Source organism: Eublepharis macularius, chromosome 7 (assembly GCF_028583425.1).
Source record: "Eublepharis macularius isolate TG4126 chromosome 7, MPM_Emac_v1.0, whole genome shotgun sequence".
In the NCBI taxonomy this organism is placed as follows: Eukaryota; Metazoa; Chordata; class Lepidosauria; order Squamata; family Eublepharidae; genus Eublepharis; species Eublepharis macularius.
Genome location: NC_072796.1, coordinates 93,297,152 through 93,311,906, shown reverse-complemented (window position 1 = coordinate 93,311,906; position 14,755 = coordinate 93,297,152). Strand labels below are relative to the sequence as shown.

At 40.0% G+C, this 14,755-nt stretch overlaps 1 protein-coding gene across 2 annotated transcripts in view; it reads left to right on the top strand.

The window, feature by feature from the left end:
* The window catches only part of LOC129333204 (cytochrome P450 7B1), a 147,169-nt gene that overhangs the window by 109,832 nt on the left and 22,582 nt on the right, over positions 1-14,755 (top strand). Inside the window, exon 2 of one of the 2 annotated variants that reach the window (XM_054984702.1) lies at positions 5,578-5,714. In XM_054984702.1, the coding sequence (XP_054840677.1) occupies positions 5,578-5,714 (137 nt within the window). Of the gene's footprint in view, positions 1-5,577; positions 5,715-14,755 lie in introns of those variants that run through there. The other variant, XM_054984703.1, reaches the window with a different exon arrangement.

Here is a 14,755-nt window from a genome sequence, read left to right as displayed (position 1 = left end):
TCACCCATATGAGAAGGGGATATCAGACTGGTGTCCACCTTCTCCCTCAGTCCCACCCAGCCTGACTTATCAGAGGCTTTACTTCTGGCACTCCATAAGTGCCTATGTTTACTTTTATTCTTGCAATCTGGTTCCCAAGTACAAAATACAAAATTCTCATTGACTGCAGTCCTACATACAGTTGCTTCACACATACCTTTGTGGGATTTTAGTAGCTGATGTGGAGAATTGTGGGCATTGTTATTTATGGAAGACATCCTTTTGCATAAATTGTGGGCTTTGTCTGTATAATGTACTGAAGTGTTTCTCATGGAAAAGTTCAGAACTTCTGTATATAAACTGAAGACAAAAGCTTCTGTTGAGAGTAGAGATGGGCACAAACCGAAATATGAACCAAAGTTTGTCACAAACCAGGCCAGTTCGTGGTTCGCAAACCAGCGGTTCATCAGAGCCCATTTCTGATGAACCACCACAAACTTTAGGGCTGTTCGTTTGGTTCGTTTTTTGGTTCATCACTGCAAACAGCCTGGTGCCAATCCATCAGTTTCCTAGGCAATGGAGGTTGGGCTTTCTGCAGACCTTCTGCTGACCCAGAAGTGGTGATTTGCTGGCCCAGAAAATTACATTTTCACGAACCAAAAACAAACTGGTTAGTGAACCGGGGCAGGTTAGTGAAAGTTCATGGTTCGTGAAACGTGACAAACCACAAACCGCATGGTTCGGGTTTTTTCTAGTTCATGCCCATCTCTAGTTGAGAGACATAGATTCCTTCAGAAATGGTGTTTTATGTGTGTATTTTATATATATTATTCTATAATATGATCTGTACTATGATCTGTACTACTAGTGTGTAATATGACACTAAATGAAGTAACTCAGAGCAGGAGGAGGATGTTGCAGAGACTTTGTCCTGGACAACAAGACTAGCAGCAGCTAGACATGAGGGCAGGGAGTCCTTCATAAAGTTGCCTTTTGTGCATGCAGTAAACCTGTTTAAGCCTTCATTCTATTGATGAGGACTTTGAGCTGAGGGCAAGCAAGTTTCTCATTTGCAAGCAGTCAGAGGAAATTGGCCTATGAGTGTGTAGAGTAGCAGTCTAGTTGGAGATGGATTACAGCAGAAAATGCATCACAGATGCTCTCTGCTCTAAGTCCCTTCTTTGATTAGCTGACCAGTCAAGGCTGGGAGAGGGAGGCTTGGAGTAGCAGTTAGGTGAGTTTGTAGAGGAAAGTATCTGATGTGCATTCCATTCCAAGCCCAGTCCCATCACCAGGCCTGCGCTAGGTGCAGAAAGCTTGCTAGATACACTCACAGGGGCTGGGGGACCATCCCATTCTCTTTTCCCTGCTGGTCCATGAGACCTGGCTGTGACATTTGGTGGGGGTGGGAAGGCTTGAGGCATAGCCCCCACTTGTAATAATGTTTATGAAATTCAAGTCTTACCCATTTTTAATCTTTCACTTATATTGTTCCAGAGAATAGTGCTTAATAATAAACAGAAATTACTGGGAAAGCCTGGGTTTCTTAAAAATCTCTTCTAACATTTCATAACAGGCCAAGAGAGGGTTAATCCAGCCACATAAATTTCTGTGCCATATATGGTGGTAGTAAAGCTTATGATCCCTTGATCTTTGATTAGATTCAAGCTAGTAAATATCTTGTGATTAATCACATGGAGTTGTTCTGTAGTACAAGTCACATTCCCAGATGAAGCTACATCATCAGAGTTTTTGATTTTTTTAAAAAAAATCTTTTTAATCCTTTCTATAATACACTTGGTTTCTGTTCCTATGTATGAAATCAAATTCAGGAACCCAAGCAGGATTTCAGCTGAAAGCTAACAAGAGAGTTTGCTTTAATTTATTAGTATATATTCAGATTTATTTTTTTAAAATCACCTAATATTTTTCTGGAAAATATATTGCCTTAATTTTAATATTTTAAACAGTGATGCATAACATCAGTTTACTTAAAGTATCAAGGAACCAACTGATCTGTGTTTGTATATTTTACTTGTAATTTACAAGGTTAGAAAGATTTTTAAAGGGTGCCATAGATTAGTTGTGATGACATTTTAATAATAAATAATAATTACACTTATATACTGCTCTTCTAGACAGATTAGTGCTTCACACAAAGCAGTGAACAGTTAATGCTATTCTTATCCCCACAATACAACCGGGGAGCTTGGGCTGAGAGGAGTGGCTTACCCAAGGCAACTTACTGAGCTCATAGCAGTAGTGGGATTCAAACCAGTAGAGTGCTGATTTGCAGCCAAACCACTTAACCACTGTGCTGCAGCAGCTCTACAGCTGCTCTATTATTATTTAGACTTCAGAGTCTGGGTCAGTTCATTTAATGCTTTACTTTCACATGCAATTAAACATGTGCTTTGGGCATGCACTTATCCAGTCTTTTGGAGAGGAAATAATGACTCATATTAACTTTGTATTACAGGTACTCATTGATTTTTGAGGATGCTTATGTACTTTTAAATTATTTGCCTGTCTCCTAGAGCCAAACAGATAGTGAAAACTGTAGCTAAAACATTAGTAAAACAAAAGCCCACCTTGTATAATTTAATTGATTGAGGACCTTACAACTTTATTAATATTTGAATGGATGGCATATAGACAGCAGTTGTTTATACTTATTTTTAGAAATTTGGAAACCTTTCATAGAATCTTATGTATAGACCTGTGTGGCAGAAACCCTAGATTCAATGTGTTTCAAGAGCACCATCTAGAGCGTCTACATTCTTGGACCCCTGGGGTTTACATGAGAATAATGCTTTATCTCTCATTCTACGTGGCCAACTTAATACTTTTTTGACAAAGGACAACCAGCTTGAACCAGATTCCCTTTTCGTCACAGTAGAGCAGAGCCATTAATAGGGTAGGACCATCCAGTAATAATTCTCTAATCGGTAGCAATAATATCTGACATCAGAGATGGAGCTTTACTTGGGATTGCTTACTAATCAGTCTCACAAAGGAAGCTGACTTAAGTTAGATTCCATTGCCCATAAATATCTGGAAGCCTAGACTTTATTTTTGTCCCCACTTTGGAACAGCATGATATCTGGAGTTCCCAGACCAGTGGACAGGAGTTAAGGACTCCTCCACTATCTTGATACGTGCTCTGAAGAACCTGCTATAATCTAAGTGTACTTAGCTGAGTTAGACCAACATTATTGCTTTTATCTGAGAGACTATGTACTATGTAAATTGTGTCCCTTTCCCTGTTTTGTATTTCCCCCCTTTCCTACCCCTTTTGAATCTAACCATTTCCTCCTTTTTTTCTTCACTAAACCTTCTTTTTATAAAGTAGACTGAAGTTGAATCCTGCGAAGACGAAGGTCCTGTACTTGGACTGTGGGGTGTTGGATGTGAGGATCCAGCTCCCAGCCTTTGATAGGGCACCACTTGTGCCTGTTTCATTGGTCAGGAGTCTTGGCATGACACTGGACTCCTCTCTATCAATGGAGGCCCAGGTCTTAGTAGTTGGCCAGTCTACTTTTTTCCACCTTCAGCAGGCCAGGCAGCTTGCCCCGTCTTTCAACCTATGACCTAATGACGATGCTCCATGCAATGGTCGCCTCCAGATTGGACTACTGTAGCTCAGTCTATGCAGGGCTTCCCTTGGGTCTGGCTCAGTAATTAGAGTGGGCATGCTGCACATGCCCTGATGGGCACGCCATACAGGGAACATGTGATTCCAATCTTGCAGCAGCTACACTGGCTCCCCGTGGAGTTCCAGATCAGGTTCAAGGTTCTGGTTTTAACCTATAAAGCCCTAAATGGACTGGAACCAGCATACCTGAGGGACCACCTCTTCCCGTATGTACCCTGAAGAGTGCTTAGATGGTCCCTGGTGGTCCCTGGCCCCAGGGAGGCTCAACTGGACTCGACCAGGGCCAGGACATTTTTGGTCCTATCCCCAACCCGATGGAACTCTCTGTTGGAGGATACTCGGGCCCATCAAGATCTTGTATCCTTTTAGCACCTGCAAGACAGAGATATTCTGCCAGGCATAGGGTTGAGGCTGGCATTAGATCCATTAAATAAGCCTCCCTGCCAGTCTCCCACTAGCGGGGGGGGCACATAGTCATCTCCCCCCCCCAGAATACCAACTCACTCCTCCACCCTTTGTTAGGTACGGTGGGCAGGGAAGAGTGAAGGGGACCCCATCTTAGGATACTGGATTTATATCTGTTGAGATTTTGATTTACTGAAATGTATGTCTTGAGATTTGTGACTTTACTGTTTTATTCATTGTATTTTACCTATTGCTATAACCCACCCTGAGCCCGCTTGCGGGGAGGGTGGGCTATAAATCAAATGAATAAATAATAAAGACAACCCCTTTTTCTTTTGCATCATTTAATATAATTTATTTCTCTGGGATATTTCTTTGAATCTCTTCCCTACATGCCAAATCGCACAGACACTACATATTTGTTATAAGGTATTTGCTAGTTTTCCACCCTGTTGCTTTGGTGTTCTCCTAGCACTGTGTTGCAAATTCCCATTCTCAATGGGTCAATCTAGAGGAACTTGAGTAGTGATCGTGGGTACCAGGGTGATTTCTTGGAAACATTTGGTTTAAAAGAGATTCCTAGCATGGAAAGTCACCTTTCCTCTTTCCTACCAGAACAATCTGCTATTGCTATTTTTTCGCTGCATTTAATTTTTTTAAAATGCTTCAAAATGCTCATGACATAAGATCAGTGGGAAGATCTTGCAATGTAGAAACTACATGTGTGCACCAAAGAACTTTTGATGGAGTCTCTGACTTGGATACAAACTTGCCCTTGCATATTCTTTTTACTTCATTTATGCCCTTTCTTCCCAAAGGACCACCCAAAGCAGCTTACATCATTTCTCTCTCCTCTATTGTATTCTCAAAACTAGGGTATGATGTAGGTGAAGCTGAGAGTGTGTAACTAGCTCAAGGTCACCCAGCGAGTTTCCATGGCAGAAGAGAGAATCGAATCTGGGTTGCCCAAATCCTAGTCTGTTACCCTACCACTTTGGATCCACAAACGCAGAAAACGTGCTTAAACAGCAAAAAGAAGTTCCACTAGTTTCTGCTGCAGTGCCCACAAGTCATGCTATTCCAGACGGTCCACTTCTTCTCAGTAGTAGGTTTTAAGGGAAACGGGGGGCTACACCAGAAAGATGAACACACTTCATCTTTCTGCTCATACTTCATTGGATCCCAGCCTTTGTATCTAATCAATAAAATGCGAATAGGCTGGATCCAGTCCAAAATTTTTGCTTGCACTAGAGTTCTTGGACAAGCAGAAATACAGGGAAAAGATCATGGTAGCTGTTTATATGAAGTCAAACTTACTGTATCCGCACCTACATTTTTGAAAGTGCACATTTTGTAAGGGTGCTGTAATATATAAGGAAGAAAATGCTAGGTATTGCGCAAGATCTTGTGCACACAGGACTGTGCTAAGTTCGTATGTTTCTGCTTGCATGTCTCTGGATCCAAGCCATCATGTTTGCAATAGTCATATATGAATTAATTAACTATATTTTCTGGGGTGTGGGTGTTTGTTTTTATAGGAGAACAGGAGAGCCTCCATTAGTCAACGGCTGGATTCCTTTCTTGGGAAAGGCCTTGGATTTCCGAAAAGATCCTTCCAAGTTTTTGCTGTCTTTGCAACAAAAATATGGTGATATTTTTACAGTGCATATTGCTGGTGAGAAACATGTTATCTCATAGATCCTTCTTATTAGACAAAGTAAAAATGTTGACATTCAGTTTCTGATTTTATATGCATAAAAACATGAAAATTGCTTACGTAGGATGAAGGTTCCCATAGTCTAACATTCTGCTTTCAAAAGCATGCCTCAGAATGTTCACAAGCAGGACATGGTAGTGAGGTGGTTTCCCTTTTGATAGTCTGCAGAAATTGGTACATGAAGTCACATTGTTTTTGCAATATTATACATATGAACATATGTTGGTGTATGAATACCAACATTTATTAAAGCACATTACACACAGTGTATAGTGGAAAGGGACATGGTTCAAAGGTAGAGCATGTGGTAGAGCCAACATGGTGTAGCAGGTAGAGTTTTGAACTGGGATCTGGAAGAACCAGGTTCTGCTACAGAAGATTGCTGAGTAACCTTGGACCTGGTACTTTCTCTCAACTTGACATCCCTCACAAGGGATAAGGTAGAAGAGGGGAGAATGCTGTTGTAAGCTACTTCGGGTTCCCAGTGAAGAGAAAAGTGTGGTTTAAATAATAGCAGCAGTAGTATTGGACATACCCTGACCTGGATAGCCCAGGCTGGCCTCATCTCATCAGATCTTAGAAGCTGAACAGGGACAGCTTTGGGTGGTAACTGTATTTGAGACCACTAAGGAAGCCCAGGGTCGCTATGAAAAGGCAGGCAATGGCAAACCATCTCTGTTAGTCTCTTGGCCTTGAAAACACCAGCGAGGGTTGCCATAAGTTAGCTACAGCCTGACAGTACTTTCTACCACCAGTAATAAAGATGCTTTGCGTGCAGGAGGTCCCATATTCAATCCCTGGCACCTCCAGTTCAAAAGGAAGAAAGAAGAATATTAGGTCTTTTCTATACATGCAGCAGAAGGAGCTGGTAGAATCTTGGTGGTGAAATGAGCTTTACCACTTCAGGTTGTAGGTAGGGTGAGACACATTTTCAGTGTTCCCTAATGCAAGCAGTCCCAGCAAATTTAAAAAATAATTTATATGTGGAAAATATTCTACCCTAGGTTTTTGTGCATTGTGTTATTGTACTACTTACAGGGAAATATTTACTTATACTCTGATTCCTCACCTGCAGTCCAGAGTAGAACCATCCATTTGGCCACCTGATTTCCACTTCATTCTACTGCATGTGTAGATCAGGTAGCAGGTGTTGGGAAAAATCTTTGTCCATTTGAGACTCTGGACAGCAGCTGCCAGCCAGAATAGACAGTGGTGACCTAGATGGATCAGTGGACTGATTTCAAAATGCAGAGGCTGGATCTCCAGTGTTACTTGAGTACACTCAGGCATTTGTATTTATATGTTTACAGCACATGTCTGTACTAGATCACAGTCTGTTAGAAACTTGAAGGGAAGCTACTCTTCAACAAATACAGTTTTCAGAATATTCAAGAATAGCTTGTGTGATTGCATACAACTGTACTATGAGATATATGGATATGCAAGATATTTTCCATACCCATTGTACAAAACATAAATAAAACTTATTTTAATGTGTTCTCAGTTAAATGGAGTAATGAAATCGTCTACAGAGCAAAACTATTGACTTGGCCAGTGGCTGGGTGTTTTTTTTAAAAAAATACAGAATCCATTTCTGAGGGTTTTTTTCCAGAGGAGTTGACAGTAGCGCAGAAAAGTGACTGGCATATTAATTCATTTATATGTTGGGCTGAGAACATGGAAGCTACTTCTCTAATGACCCATGGCTCTGAACTCACATCTTTATAAATGCAGAATAAATGTTATAAATGGTAGTACTGTATAGTGATCTGCAGTTTGTATCTTAATTCTATATTGGTATACATGCACACAGCAGAGTTATAAATTCTTAGGGATCCTAGTGTATCTATGGATTGCAAAATAAGACTACATGCTTTCTCATTCCTGATAATGTGGGCTACAGTTAATAAGACTGCTGACTTCAGTGGGATTTATATACCCTAGATACACACGGGATTTCAACTGTAGCTTTTACTACACAATGAAGATAAAGTCTGTATCCAGCATATGGGAAAACAGAAATCTAGTAGCCCTGTCTAGTTTCAGACTGAAACATTCAACTAGGTATTTTCTATGAAGAGCTTCTGCCTCTGACCTTTTTTGGCATGCCTAAATATATTCTTAAGAGATCAACTTTAAATTGTGGGGAATGACAAATTATGAAATGGCAATCGAGAAATTCATTTTAAGAGATTCATTCATTCTTGTTCCTCCTAGTATCTTATTTTAAATATAGGGAAAAGAAGACAGTAAATGTTACACTGAATTCAATACAACGTAAGGCATATTACCCTAACAGAGAAACGAAAACAATAGTATCGCGATTTATCATATACCAAAAAGTCAGCTACTGTCAAGTGGTGTCCTTTTTTGTGTATTTTAAAAGCATGGTTGCTATTAGTTTCATTTGTCTGTTAGGGTAATCTCGGTGTGCACAATAGTAAAAAGGAACAAGACATTTATGACTCATATTTCACCTTTTAACCTACTGCTATGAACTGGGGGAATTGACATTATTTCTTTCTTTGCCACACTAGATTGTTTATGTCTTCGTGATACTGTTTTAATATCCCTCTTTTTGTTAATACTGAAGGTGCTGAATCTTGAACGTTCATAAAGGAGAAAGGGTAGGGCTGTAAGAACCATAATTATCTTAGATATTAATATGAAGAGCATTTCGTGATGTCTCTAAATTTACAAAATTGATGTTGTGCGTAAAGCTCAAAATATTGCAAGCACTGCTGCATATATATATATATATATATATACACATACTGTTGTTACTTTTTCCCTTTGATTTGTGGCCAAAGGTTCTGTCAAAAATTCTGCCAATATATATTGTTCTAATTATTGGTTCTTGGAGTAGCTCATTTGGAAAATGCAGAATGATGCTTGGAGTTTCTGGCATTGCTCCGCACTGGTGACACGATTTCACTGATTGTACTTTCCCATGTGATGAGCAAATGATTGTCATTCAAAAAAGTCTTAAGGGACATGGATGTCATCTTAATAAAGAAATTAAAAAGCACATCTTTCTATGAGAAACAATGTAAATTCCTGACCTGTCGCAGAAAATAGTTCTCTAATTGGTTTTGTGTGGTGGTGCAGCAGAATCGTTTTCTCCTAACGTCATCCCAGAGAATTGCTGCTGTACATCATTGTCAGCATTTCAGCAAAATCTTCCTAATAAGAGCACTATTACATAAATGGGATCATCTTCCTTCCTCCTCCCCCATCCAAAATAGTTGTTTCTATATAATAGGACTTCAAAACCCAGCCTATACTGCTTGATCTTCCTGGGCAACGGCATTGTGTACCACAAAAAGTATTTTTGTTGTTTCTCATGAGGCCAGGTCTGATTCTGTGCAAATATTCTGAAATATTTCCAAAGGTTAAATGTCTTCTTCTCCAATAAGAAAATTGACCAAATGTTCTGTGGATGTTGAAAGACTATAACATTATTGTGGTATAAGCTTACCTGTACTAGTGTCTCTTTTATGAGATGCAGTATTTGTAGTGAAGTTATTGCATATTATATGAAAAGCTAGTCTGTTCTTTACTTCCTTAACAAGCACATTGTTCCCTTCCAGACCCCAGTTCTAACTTGAAATAAGTAGTACCAAAAAATTCAAATTGTAGCTTTTGGTGACCTGTGTAATAACATGTTTTGTAACAATGTGCCGCTGCTACAAGCATTGTAATGATTTAATTGCTGGTGCAGTAGTCAGTTATGCTGCAGTTCATAAGCCCGTTAAGAGAAGACAAATTAATATAAACCACTTTACACTGTTGTCTTCCACAGGAATTTGAAAGCAAATCCCAGTGGTTTCAGTATGATTTACTTCTGAGTCAATGTGTTACCATACTGACTGCTTCCAGGACTGTTGGATTGTCATGTAGTCAGTAATTTTCTGTATCTATCAACTCTCAGCTATAAAGACAGAATGCAGAGCAAACAGAGGTCTAACAATCATAACAGGAGTTATAACAGAAGTCAAAGGATTGGAAGCAGATCAGCAGTGTTATTAATAAACAGGAAGAAAATGCCAAGGTTTTTTTGGTCATTGTGTTTTTGAGGTTTTTTTACTGTTTTCATGCAACTAAACAGACTCTTCTTGTTAGGTAGTCAAGAGAGTTCACATGGCTCCCATGTAGACCATGTCTCTTCATATCTCATAAACGGCTTTTTTTCAGCAGGAACGCTGTGGAACGGAGTTCCGGAACCTCTTGAAAATAGTCACATGGCTGGTGGCCCTGCCCCCCCCCCCCGATCTCCAGACAGAGGGGAGTTTAGATTGCCCTCCGCTGCCAAGCAGCACAGAGAGCAATCTAAACTCCCCTCTGTCTGGAGATCAGGGGGCGGGGCCACCAGCCATGTGACCATTTTCTCCGAGGGCAACCCACTGAGTTCCACCACCTCTTTTCCCAGAAAAAAGCCCTGCTCACAGAAATAAGGATTTCATCATTAGCAGACATTACGAGACTTGTAAGAAGAACATCATTGAACTGTCACTGAGAACCTGTTGTAAATGGATACAGTACAGAAAGCACGCTGCTTTTAGAAGGACTGGTCTGATCCCAGGCACTCCTGGGCAGATACAGAAATTCACTCCCTCACCTGGCCAGGTGGAAGCTCTGAGTCATGGGCTTGCAGCAATTGCTTGACTTTTGGAGTTTGAGGCACAAAGTAAAACTCCTTCAAAGGCTTTTCTGAATGAAATTTGGCTGGGTGAGCATTTGACTGAGTTTGGAAGTGGGAGGAATTTGCTTTTGACTGGTTGAATAAAAAATGTAGGATTTGTCAGAAGTCTTTGGCTGTAGATTGACTAAAGGGTCTCTCTCAGCCAAGAAAAAAGGTGTTGCAGTTGATAGTTACTTGTGTTTCTGTTGATGGCAATAAGTTTTATAATTATTGTTATGTGTTATGGTATAATGATTGTTATTGTGGCCAGGTGACACAGAAAGGTTTTTAATAAATAATAAAATTACTCTGCATAATCGTTAAGACAAGCTACAATGTAGTTTGTAGATATCAATTGCCGAGGAGGATTTTCTTTCATGATGCTGGTAGAATGGCTGCTAAAATCTATGACCCGAAACAAACGTGACGAGTTACCTCAATTCAACCTGGGTTTCCTTGCCTCAAGGTTTGACGGGAAGTGTAGGTGTCCTTGCAGGTGCATCGCTGCATTTCTCCTTCCCCTGCTTGCGTGGCCCGGAGCTACATAGCCGCACGTGCTCTGCCTCCCCCCCCCCCGTCGCACTGAGCGTCACTTCGTCTCCCCCCCTCCTTGTCTGGCCCAGTCCCCGGAGTTCTGGGCTGCTCAGCTTCTGGTGGGGGCCGGGCGAGTGAGGGGGAGATGCAGCATGCTCCGGGAGCCTTTCCTCCCGCTCTCCCGGTGTCGCTCTGTGGGGGCTGGGCCAGGCGAGGGGGGGGGGAGATGAAGTGATGCTCAGTGCGACGGGGGGAGGCAACTCCCCCCTCACCTGGCCCAGCCCCCACAGAGCGACACTGGGCTGCACCGGGAGAGCGGGAGGAAAGGCTCCCGGAGTATGCTGCATCTCCCCCTCACTCACCCGGCCCCCACCAGAAGCCGCGCATCCCAGAACTGCAGGGACTGGGCCAGACAAGGAGGGGGGGGAGATGAAGTGATGCTCAGTGCGACGGGGGGGGGGGGCAGAGCACGTGCGGCTACGTAGCTCCGGGCCACGCAAACAGGGGAAGGAGAAATGCAGTGATGCACCTGCAAGGATGCCTATACTTCCCATCAAACCCTGAGGCAAGGAAACCCAGGTTGAGTTGAGGTAACTCATCACATCTGTTTCGGCTCTACAATACAAAGCAGAATGGCCAGTACTTTGAGGTGAACAAAGCACTACACTTATTTCATTGTCCTAAATGCATTGGCTGCAATCTTGAGTACCATGCAGGAAAGATCTGCAAAGGAAACAAATAGTATGTTTTATTTACTTTTTTGAATTCTGCAGGCCTTGTCAGTAACTTCTCCTGGGATTAAATGTTGGAGGAAATTATTTGACTGGTGGGACAGTTGCTAAAGTATAAACAAATATGTTTTGTAGCATATAGCATTGACTTTGACCTAAATCCTTATCTAGAAATAATCTATTTTGAAATCAATTTGTCATATACATAGTTAGACATAATCATTATTCAGTTTCACTGTGTTCAGTGGGGTTTATTTCCAAGCAAGAATGTATAGGGATTCCAATCATGTAGTACATTTATAATATGAATTTGGCTACTTGGCTCTTCCTTGTGTACAAGGGTTGCTACCCTTGTGTACAAGGGTTGACATAATTTTTCAGAATCTAAGATGCTGTGATCCCATTGCACACTTACATAAAGATAAGGATTGAACTCTATGGTGCTTACTTCCAAGAAAACAAATAGGATTCTGCTGATTCCCCCCCCCCCCTTTCAATGGGTTGCATTTGATTAGGAATCAAATTTTATTGCCAGTTATGCATGTTGGTTTTTTTAATTAATATAATTTGATTCAACATGCAGGTAGTATTTTTTGTATTAGAATTCTGTATTGCCTTTTTAACTCTTTCATTGTGTTGATTAGGGCTTGAAAGCAGTGACTTTGCAAAGTAAAGTTTTGCTTTCATCATATATTAACCAAAAATAATCAGATGAATAAAAGTGTTGCAGTCTGACACTGTCTTTGCTGGGACTGTTCTGAGTAAAGCTCCATTTTTAAAAAATCTGATAGCATAAAATGAACATATTTTAAAACAGTGCAATTCTAAATTTATTTATTTGGAAACACAACCAGTAGATTTCTAGGATCAATATAGTTTATTTTAGACACTTTTGAGATCTTATTCCTAAACAAAAGTGTTGTAGATGAGTTATCTATGTCTGAAGGATGGCTTGCTTTGAGTTATGTTGATATTTAAATATATAAGAATTGGGAAATGCTTTTCAAAATCTTGGAGTGAAGTTCACAAAGAAAGCAGCTCATATTTTTTATCTGAAAATAGCAGATGGTGGGCAGATGGTTTAAATTAATATTAATTAATTTTTAAAGAAATCTTAAATTGTTTACCCTGAGTGCTCAAAGTTGGGAAGCTAGCTGACATCTTCAGGTTAATAGCATTCAAAATCAGCTTGTTAAATACCGGCGCAGAATGTAGTATTTTCAGTCTTTTGGTCACAACTTTGATGCCTACAGCGAAAAGTGCTTTCAAGATGATTTCATTGTAAATGATTGGGCTGAAGCCAGGAACAAATGTATTCAAAAATAGTCCAAACAGTTTGGGGCAAAACTTGAAGATAGTTCTCTTTTATTGGCAGTACTTTTGATGGGGTATGAACAGCAGGCATCTTTGGAGGGGGTGTATTTGGAGGTTTTGTTTTATTTGGTTTTAATCTGTAACGTTTTAATGAATACCTGTAAGCCACTTCGAGCCAGGAGAAAAGGTAGAGTGCAAATATCTACAAACTCTAGACATGTGAAGCTTATGTTTGAAAGAGTGCTGTTGCCATTCATACGTCAAAATTAGTAAATTTGCAGTCCTTGCAGAAATTAATTTTTATGTTTAAACATTAAAATAGCTAGAGATTACCTATGAAAGCTTTCCTTTCCCCATTCTCCTTTCCTTTGTGTAAACTTTAAATGTTATCATTTTCGATGTCAATCACCTTAGTTTGATTAAAAATCAGAAGTAAGGTAAACCCATTGTATCTGAAGAAGTAAGCTGCGATTCACAAATGTTGTTAGTCTTATAGGTGCTACTGGACTCTTGCTCTTTTCCATTGTTCTTGGTTCGGGGTACTTTAATCTTTTCTTGTGGTGTAGTACAAATTAGAGGGGTAGCCTTGGGTTTAAAGAAAGGATGCTGTAGGAAGACATTCTCTTCACAGTGTGGTTAGAAGGAACTATTTAAGACTTTTTTCTTCTTCTCATGGATGGTGGACTGAGCGTTGCTTTGCTCATACCTAATGCAGAAATGGAAAAAAGGAAACCTGAGTGTTTACAACTATTATTTTGGTAGGGGAGTCTTGAGCATGATGATTGATTGCATTTTGAAGAAATAGTACAATTTAGGACAGGGCAATGGCATGAATGTTACAGAAAAATGGTAAAAAGCAGCAGGCATTCCTCTGATGCTGCAGATATCCCCTGCACCCTTAAAGTGGGAGCTTTGCTGTGCTCCAGAATAGAAAACTAAGATAGATTTTTTAAAAACCTAAGTGTATATAAAAGTTTAACAATCCCAGCCGTAGAAATAATAGTGAATATTAAGTTGTAACATGGGACTGGCAGGAAGTAAAATAACTAAGATTTTGTGCTCTTGAATGACTACTTGATCTCTTGAATTTAATTTGTCTATTTTGTAAAGGAGCCTTTATCATAAATAAGGATCCAGTGAGGAAAATTTTATTTCATATTCTGAAGTGGGTAAAACCCATTTTAACAGACTAAGCCCAGTCATTTAACCAGAGTTCCTGTGTGTTTGTTTGTTTGGAGGCAGGGAGGGAGATTGGTGTGTGTGATGGTTTCCAGTCCAGGCAGTAAAAAACAAATTTGAATTATCCAAGACTCACCTTCAGCACTTTGACAGTGGCAGTAGGTGCCATTGTGCATACTGTATACAATAGGGACCTATTAGAGAAAGAGGACAATTGATCTAGACACAATACAGGAGACTGTGTGTTCAAAAATTATTTGGTGAAGACTTAAGCTTACATATATAATATATATTAATCAATATATATTGTTTAATATATGATAATGATATACTGATGATTTTTTCATCAGTTAGAAAGAAGTAGCTCTCTTTTACAGATATTATTGTGGATAAACGCTATAGCAAGTATCTTAAGGCCATACAAAGACTGAGTGTCCACCTGAAACTTTTACAACTTTAAGTACAATTTCTGAATGGGGTCACATGATGTAATGTGGTTTCTTACATATGTTAAAGCAACTTAGAAAGTTTATTACAGCAAAAAATGTGTTCTAGGAATC